Source organism: Coenobita brevimanus, chromosome 71, assembly GCF_032717465.1.
Source record: "Coenobita brevimanus isolate Jiangsu-jjx chromosome 71, ASM3271746v2, whole genome shotgun sequence".
Classification (NCBI taxonomy): Eukaryota; Metazoa; Arthropoda; class Malacostraca; order Decapoda; family Coenobitidae; genus Coenobita; species Coenobita brevimanus.
The window spans coordinates 5,735,021-5,744,118 of record NC_137024.1 but is presented as its reverse complement, the minus strand read 5'-3'; the positions used below and the strand labels follow the sequence as shown (position 1 = coordinate 5,744,118).

Genomic DNA, 9,098 nt, shown 5'->3' with positions numbered 1-9,098 from the left:
GTATCTGTAGCATAATGCAAGGGAGGCAACACTCTGTCTTACCTGTAGGGGAAGTAGTTCATTTGTAATTGCTGGGTTATTAATTATTCTTATAGCTTTGTTCTGAATTTTGTCCAGTTGTTTAAGTGCAACCTCTCCACGTGCTACGTAGACTGTAGCACCTGTCGAGCAGGGCAGTACTCCCGAGGTGGATGGAAAGCTGATGACAGGGAGTGCTGGAGCTCCCGTTCCATCAGCCCTCAGGACTAGTTCCTGACCATCCCCCTTTGCTGAACTTTTTCAGTGTCTCAGTTACACAGAGAGTAGGCCAGCATGCTCTCCAGGACAAATTTCTCTAACTATCTACACGAAACTACATACACAGTACACACTACACTTCGTTTTCCAAAATTCAAAAAATTATGGCGTCTCATCACCAAACCTCGGAGTCCTCAGGGGAGGGGGACCATAAATGCCCCCACCATCCGTCCCTCTCCCGGTGATGACTCGAGGTGCTTTGAACCACTGTCTGACTCTTTTCTTCTTCATTTCTGCAACATTTGCGGCCTTCCCTCTAACTTTCGCTCTGTTGAGCACCACCTCTCCTCCTCTAAACCTCACCTTCTTTTTCTAACTGAGACTCAGCTGTCTGAGGCAACTGACAGCAAACCCTTTTCTGTATCCTCCTACTTTCTCTATACTCATTTCAAAGCCAAAGGTAGCTGTTGTGTATATATACGCAACGACTTATCTTGCTCTCGTGTTCCTGAACTCGATTCTTCTGAATTCTCTACACTCTGGCTTCGGCTTTCCTGTCATTCTCTGACTAAATATATCTGTGCTGTTTACTTATCCCCTAATTCTACTGACTATCAAAAATTCTTCGACTATCTTACTTCTACGATGGAACACATTCTATCCATTTCTCCTTTCTGAAATTTCCATTATAGGAGATTTCAATGTTCACCACCACCTTTGGCTCTCCTCTCCTTTCACTGATCCACCTGGTGAACAAGCCTACATCTTTTCTATCCTTAATGACCTAGAGCAGCTTGTACAGCACCCTCCCCGTATCCCTGACCACCTCGGAGAGAGCTCCAACATACTTGACCCCTTCCTCACACCTAATCCTTCTGCTTACTCTGTTAATCTTTTCTCTCCATTGGGCTCCTCCGATCACAACCTTATCACCTTAACCTGTCCTATCACTCCGGTACGGCCTGTGAACCCTCCAAGGAAACGTCGTCTATGGCATTTTGGAGCCGCGGACTGGGAGGCCCTCAGGCAGTACTTCTTTGATTTTCCCTGGAATGATTATTGCTTCCATGGCCGTGAGCCATCTGGGTGTGCCTTGCACATTACAGAGGTTATTCTCTCGGGCATGGAAGCATACATTCCTTTCTCATAGCCTTTGACTAACGCAAGAAAGCCTTGGTTTAATCACGCTTGTTCTAATGCTGTCCACAACAAGGAGAGGGCCTACAAAAGGTACCGGAGCCAACCCACCCCTGAATCACATCATCTTTACGTTTCTGCCCGGAATCGTGCCAAGTCTGTTCTTCGCTCTGGTAAAAATAATTTCATCCGTACTAAATGCTCTCAACTCTCCAACTCGAATTCTTCCCGCTCCTTCTGGCACCTTGCCAAAAACCTTTCTAACAACTTCACCTCTTCATCCTTCCCTCCTATTTTCTACTCTGATGGTTCTGTAGCTATTTCTTCTACTGATAAAGCAGATCTCTTTGCACAGACTTTCTCCTCCAATTCCACCTTAGACGATTCCGGTGCTGTTCCTCCATCACTTCCCCCCTCTGACTTCCTCATGGCTGACATTAAAATTTCTTCAGCTGATGTATTTTCTGCCATCACTGGCCTCAGTACTAACAAAGCATATGGGCCTGATGGGGTCCCTCCTGTTGTTCTCAAGAACTGTGCTTCTGTGCTTACACCCTGCCTAGGCAAACTCTTTCGCCTTTGTCTGTCAACTTGTACCTTTCCTTCTTGCTGGAAGTTTGCTCTCATTCAGCCAGTCCCAAAGAAGGGTGACCACTCCCAACCCTCCAACTATCGTCCAATTGCTTTAACGTCCTGTATTTCAAAAGTTTTCGAGTCAATTCTCAATAGAAAAATTTTAAGGCATCTTTCCTATCTCAACCTTCTTTCTGATCGTCAGTACGAGTTCCGTCAGGGACGCTCCACTGGCGATCTTCTCACCTACCTTTTAGACTCCTGGTCATCCTCCTTTCGGGACTTTGGCGAAAGCTTTGCCATTGTACTTGACATCTCAAAGGCTTTCGATCGAGTCTGGCATAGATCTTTAATTTCCAAACTGCCCTCTTATTGTTTCTATCTTTATATCTGTGCCTTCATCACTAGCTTCCTTTCTGGTCGTTCTATAGCCGCTGTTGTAGACGGCCATCGTTCTTTTCCTAGATCTATCAACATTGGTGTTCCTCAGGGCTCTGTCCTATCACCAATTCTCTTCTTTTTATTCATCAATGATCTTCTAAGATGTACATCTAACCCTATCCACTCATACGCTGATGACTCCACCCTTCACCTTTCCATTCGGTTCCCACAACGCCCATCTCAGCAGTTACTTCAACAAACAAGGGATGAGGCTATGTCACACCTAATGTCTGACTTGGCTCGTATCTCTGATTGGGGTAAAAATAATATGGTTGTTTATAATGCATCTAAGACTCAGTTCGTACACCTATCAACCCGACAAAATCTTCCACAGGTATACTCACTAATGTTTGATAATATTCAGCTTAATCCTGCATCATCCTTGAACATGCTTGGGGTTTCATTTACTCTGGACTTATCTTGGAAAGATCATATTACATCTCTTGTAAAATCTGCTAAGCCGACTCCGCTCTTTCTTTACCCCCGGACAATTGTTGACTCTATACAGGGGTTTTATCCGCCCCTGCGTGGAGTACAACTCTCATGTGTGGGGAGGCTCCCCACACACAGCTCTTCTCAATAGGGTGGAGTCAAAGGCTTTTCGTCTCATTAACTCTCCTCCTCTTACTGACTCCCTTTAATCTCTGTCTCTTCGCCGCACTGTTGCATTTTTGTCTCTTTTCTATCGCTTCTTTAATGGTCACTGCTCCTCTGAACTGTCTGCTTGCATTCCTCCACCTCTACGACGGGCGCTTAGCACCCGTCTGGCAGTAAACTCTCATCCCTTTTCTGTCCAACTCTCTAATGCAAGAGTTAACGGTTACTCCCAGTCTTTCATTTATGCAACAGGTCAACTCTGGAACTGTCTCCCTCTGTCTGTATTTCCTGCTGCCTATGATCTCCAGTGTTTGAAAAGCAGTGTGTCCAGGCATCTCAAAATGATCGGATCTTGAATTTGGCTCTCTATTGTATTTTGTATTTCTCTTGGAGGGAACTGTTACTGCGGGCTCATGGCCTTTGGTTCCTTCTTCCTCGCATACAAAAAAAGAAAAAAACTCCACAAGGTTGAGCAATATTCCAGCTGAGAGCGCACATGGCTCTTGTAGATTATGGTTAACTGCTCGTCAGCAAAGAAGTTGTGTGAACGGCATTATATAGAAGCAGTCCAATACACAGCTGAATCCCAACCACTGACGCATGTTTTAAAGTTTTTCTTTCTATATCCAGATGATTTGCTCAGTTTTATGTACGATATTTTAGCAGTGAAGGAATTTTCAAAAGCTCCATTTATCCCATTCCAGTTCGAAGTCTCTTAAACTGATTAAAAGTATCTGAAACAAGAAAAATAAAAAACAAAATATGTTACTGATTTGCAGGGGGTTCAGAGAATCTACTAATACAGGGTCTAGCGTGAGAAAGCCACCCCTACCAGCGTGATGGGGGCGAGGCTTTCCACACCACAAGGGGGGCCAGCATCACTGTGAAGAAAAGGATGGGGACCAGGCCAGCCAAGGGGGTAGAAAGGCGGCCACTTGAGGTCACCTGGAGGATGGTGGACATGTGGACATGGGCACAGGCCTTGTCTTCAGGGGGTTCGTAAGGTGCCGCTCTCGGGTACCGCGTGAGGTTCGTGGACAGCTGCCAGAGAGAACACCATTTAACATAGAAACTACGAGAAACATCGTCAACTGTACTGCATTTACTCTAACCTCGCCTAAAATTGCCATTTGCATCTTCATTGCTGAGTTGTAAAAACAGATTAACACTAAGTATGATGATAGTTATGAAGAGGTGCAATGAAAGTATGCAGAGCCATAGTACTGTCCTATTCTGCCACTGATCTACGCGAAATTAGCTGACAAAGGGACGAAAATCTGTGCCTTGTTAAGGAAAAAAGTGTAGTATCATAATGAGGCTAATGTAACTGTACCGTTATGTTAGGTCAATGGAATAAACATCATGTCAAGTCAAAGGGATTAGTAGTATGTCAGGTTAAAGAGATTAGTAGTATGGTTGGTTGAAGAGATTTTATTATGTCATGTCAGAGGTATTAGTCCTCTGTCAGTTACAAGAAGTTAGCATTACGTCATGGTAAAAGAATAAGCAATATGTGAGATCAAAGGTACTAACACTAAACGTTATGTTGGGGCAAAGGAATTAGCATTATGTTTGGTTAAGGTAATTAGTATTGTTACCGTAGGTCAAAGAATGACTATAATGTTAGGTCAAAGAATCACTATTATGTTTGGTCAAAAGATTTAGCATTAAGTCAGAGCGACTGATCTTATATCAAGTCAACGGGATTAGCCAGTTAAGATGAAGACTTTCAAGAATTAGCAATATGTTCGGCCAAAACGATAGCGATCATCTCTAGACAAAGGGACAAACCAGTCAAATGTAACTGGAATGGCTTACCTTCTTGGATTAACATTATCTCTTGTCAGAGGGATTAATATTAAGCTACGTCAGAGGGCCTGGCTAGTCAAAGGTCAAGACTTACTTTCATGGAGACACGATGGTTGTATTGGCAATTGATGATGTGGCCGCCATTTGTCATCCTGTTGTTGATAAGCTGAAGGTCAAGGGTGTCCCAGGGAAGCTTGTTCACCACCTGCTGGTACCGCCGTCCGTCACCCACCTCAGGGTCTAATATAAAGTCGGCCAAATTCATGTCTCTGGAAGAAGAAAAAGGGTTAGATCTATGTCTGACGATTGCACGATGGTCATTAACATCTTGAACCCGGTACTGTTTTTCTAAGTTTATTCTTGCTATCCCCAGGCAATATTATTCATGTTAGGATAGGGGTTTTGAACACAGAGATACAAATTGCAGCACTCCACTAAGGTCTTCAAGTGAAGTACCGGGAGTGGGTCATCCGCCATGTCGTAAAGCCCAGTTTAACGACGCCTACATTAAATACAAGGTAAATTAGGCACTTGACTGTTGTTTCTTGCAAAGTACAGAAAATTTACTGTCAAAATGATTCAGTGAGAGTTGTTTTATTGATTAAGTGCAGGAATTACGTAAAAAAGATAAAGAAAGGCTGCTGATGCTCTATCAGGTCCGCCTTAGCATACGAATTATATGATCATTTTAGTGATCAAGGATTGTGTGGGTAAGATTGAAAGTTGGAATACAAATGTGGGCGATTGTGTGCGTGTATGCGCCAACGCAAGATCGTGCAAGCAGAGTGAGAGAAGAGTTCTGGACAAATGTGGAAGTGTGCATGGAAAAGTTTGGAAGGAATGAGAGAGTGTTTTTGATCGGTGATATGAATGGTAAAGTAGGGAATGTGAAGATGGATGGAATAGTTGGTGAATGGGGTGTGCCTGCTGAGATAGATAAGAATGGCAGTGCGTTAGTGGACATTTGTGCTGGGAGGGGGTTGGTGATAGCCAATACCCTCTTCAGGCACAAGATGATCCACAGGTATACATGGCAAAGTGATGAGAAGGGTGGGTGGTGAACTGAATGAAAGGAAGGCAATGATTGATTATGTGTGTGTGGATGAAAGGATGCGAAGATGTGTAATAGATGCAAGAGCTTCTAGAGGTTGGGGGAGTGGACTTTCTGACCACTACTTGATGGTGGCCAGAATCAAGATCCAAAACAGATGGAGTAATAGAAGAAGGGAAGGACGGGAAGAAGGAGTATTTGCAAGGAGAGTGGAAAGGTTACAAGAGGATGAGAAAAAGGCAGATATAAGGGAGAAGTGGAGGAACGATTGGGCAAATATGAATTGGAGCAGATGGGGGACGTGGAAGGTGTGTGCAGGATATTTACAGAAGAAATATGTGCAGCATGTGATGTGGTGTGTGGGATGAAGAGAAGACGGAGGGGGGTGCAAGGAACAGCGTGGAGGAATGAAGAGGTGAGACAGGCTGTGGCACAAAAGAAGAAGCATACAATGAATGGATGAGAAATAGGGGCGTGGAAGAAGTTGAGAGGCAGAAGAGAGAGTTATATGTAGAAAGAAAGAGAGAGGTAAAAAGATTAGTAAGAGAGAGTAAGAAGGGAGTGGATGAAGAATTTGGAAGGAATTTGAGTGTAAAGTGGAGGGACTGTAAGAAAATGTTCTGGAAAGTGTTGAAGAGAGTAAGACAGGGTGGAAGTGAAGTTAGCAGGGGAGTGAAAGATAAAAATGGTAGATTACTAGTGGAGAAGGGAGAAGAAGTGAGCAGCTGGAGAGAACACTTTAAGGAATTGTTGAACATAGAGGATGGAAGTGATGCGAGTATAAGTGGCTGGGGAATGGCTGGGTGAAGGAGGGAGGTAAGAAGACAGGAAGAAATCAGTAGGATAGAAGTTGTGGAAGCAATGAAGAAAGTTAAATTGGGGAAAGCCCCAGAAATTGATGGAGTGTGTGGTGAAATGTTGAAGCATGGGGGAGAGATAGTAGTAGAATGGATGTGGAAGATGTGCAGATTGGCCTGGGAGGAAGGTAGAGTTCCGGAGGATTGGAAGTCAGGTATAATTATTCCCCTGTGCAAAGGAAAAGGGGAAAAAGAAGTGTGTGGTAATCACAGGGGCATATGTCTTCTTAGTATAATTGGAAAAGTGTTTGGTAGGATACTTATTGACGGAGTTAGGGAAATAACAGAGGGATTAGTTGGAGAAGAACAGGGAGGCTATAGGAAGGGAAAAGGTTGTGTAGATCAGATATTCATTCGTAGATCTTTAGTGGAAAAGTTTCTAGAGAAGGGAAAGAAGTTGTATGAGGCTTTCATGGATTTGGAGATTCATATGACAGGGTGGATAGACAAGGGTTGTGGAAAGTATTAAGAATATATGGAGTAGATGGGAAGTTGTTGAATGCTGTGAAGGGTATATATGCTGATGCTAAGGCTGCAGTGCGTGTGGATGGTGAACTGAGTGAATTTTTCTCTTTGAAGGTTGGGTTGAAGCAGGGATGTGTCATGTATCCATTGTTGTTCAGTCTGTACATGGATGGGGTAATAAAAGAGGTACAAGGTACGGTAGTGGATGTTGGAGTGGGCCTGGTGAGAGAGGGTAATGTTTTGAAACTCCCTGTGCTGTTGTTTGCAGATGATACTGTGTTGTTGAGTGAAGACGAAGGGGAGCTACAAGGCTTGATGGATGAGTTTGGGAGAGTGTGTAAGAAACGGAATCTAAAGGTGAATGTAGGGAAGAGTAAAGTGAGGGTCTTTGAGAGAGGTGAAGTCAGTGAATGTACAGTGAGGTTGGATGGTGAGGAATTGGAAAATGTGAGTACGTTTAAGTACTTGGGTAGTATGATGAGTAAGGATGGAGGTTTGGAGGGTGAAGTGCTTGAAAGGGTACAGCAGGGAGGAAAAGTTGCTGGTTCCTTGAAAGTAGTGATAAGAAACAGGGAAGTGAGCAAGGAAGTGAAAAAGTTACTATATGACAGTATTGTGATACCAACTCTAACGTATGGAAGTGAAGCTTGGACGTTGTTGGAAGGGCACAAGTCAAGAGTGAGAGCAGTGGATATGAGTTATTTAAGAGAAGCCTGTGGAGTCACATGGGGAGACAGGCTGAAAAATGAGGATATAAAGGAGAGTTGTGGTGTGGATGTGGATGTGATAGGAAGCGTTAAGAGGAACACACTGAGGTGGTTTGGCCATGTGGAGAGGATGGAGGGTCTGACGAAAAGAGTGTATGTGAGTGAGGTGGAGGGGGGAGAGGGAGGGGGAGGTCGAGGATGAGATGGAGGGATGGGGTGGAGAGGTATATGAGAGAGGGGGGGTGTGAGTTGGGAGCAGGGCAGTGAAATGGCGGGGGACAGGGCAACGTGGAGGCGATTTGTTTGTGGCCACTCCGATCGGGATTGAGGCGTCTGGCAATAGATAGATAGATAGATCGATAGTTGCGGATTATACAACCATATAATTTTAAGTCAAAGTAGTCCAAACGTGCCGTAATATCTTTAGAATAACTCATAGTAAGTATATTGCTCTCACAATGTAGCCAAAAGTATGCCGTGCTGTGTGGCGTGGTAATGTTGCAGCCGAGACATGTTTGGCTGTGGTCTATGTGAATATAATCAATGTAGCTCAATACTGACATACTTTAGTGTGGTTTGTTGCTATTATAATATGTGTTTGGCACGACTAACGCACACAGGGTGGATGCCATACCAGAAAACGTTGATGTTGGCTGTAGCCTAATATGCAAAAAGTTACAAGATTTAACTATAGCTCAAGCTCTAAAAACCTTACTATAGCTAAAGTAGTGATGTGTGTGTGTGCGTGATTATCTGTGATATAAAAGTGCTAAAAGACTTGTAAGACGATAAAGAAAGTTCATTTATTGATATATCCTGTACCATAGGCAGTATCAGTAGGATACAAATAGCCTATATAACTAACCTGATTAGTAAAAAAAGCAGTAGACAACATGTTAATATTCTAAAAACTCGTGAAATCTTAGAAACTGTGAGTATAATACGCTAAAGAGAAGGTAGCTCGATTTAAAGACTGGGAAGAGTGGGCACATTCTGATGGCTGCCAGGTGAGGCTTGCTGGTATCACCGCTGGCTACATTTAAGGTGTGGGGCGCAAGTTGTAGTGTGTATCTCAGTGGCCGCGAACTGGGTACAGGGGTGAGGTGCAGGCTTCATTAACTTCATAAACAAATGCTACCCAATTTAATGGCAGTGTACCAAGGAAGAGCGCTTACCACTCTCTGTTATCGTCGCTGTTCACTCAACTCAAGTTCGGCTATATAG

At 43.8% G+C, this 9,098-nt stretch overlaps 1 protein-coding gene across 1 annotated transcript in view; it reads right to left on the bottom strand.

Moving 5' to 3' along the window:
* Nucleotides 1-3,789: 3,789 nt before the first annotated feature.
* LOC145406680 (DBH-like monooxygenase protein 1 homolog) overlaps nucleotides 3,790-9,098 on the bottom strand; it is a 48,897-nt gene continuing 43,588 nt past the window's right edge. The window contains exons 12-13 of the mRNA XM_080277777.1: nucleotides 4,889-5,063; nucleotides 3,790-4,026 (exon numbers count right to left, since the gene is read on the bottom strand). Of these exons, the coding sequence (XP_080133903.1) occupies nucleotides 3,814-4,026; nucleotides 4,889-5,063 (388 nt within the window). The 3' untranslated portion in view covers nucleotides 3,790-3,813. The remainder of the gene's footprint in view (nucleotides 4,027-4,888; nucleotides 5,064-9,098) is intronic.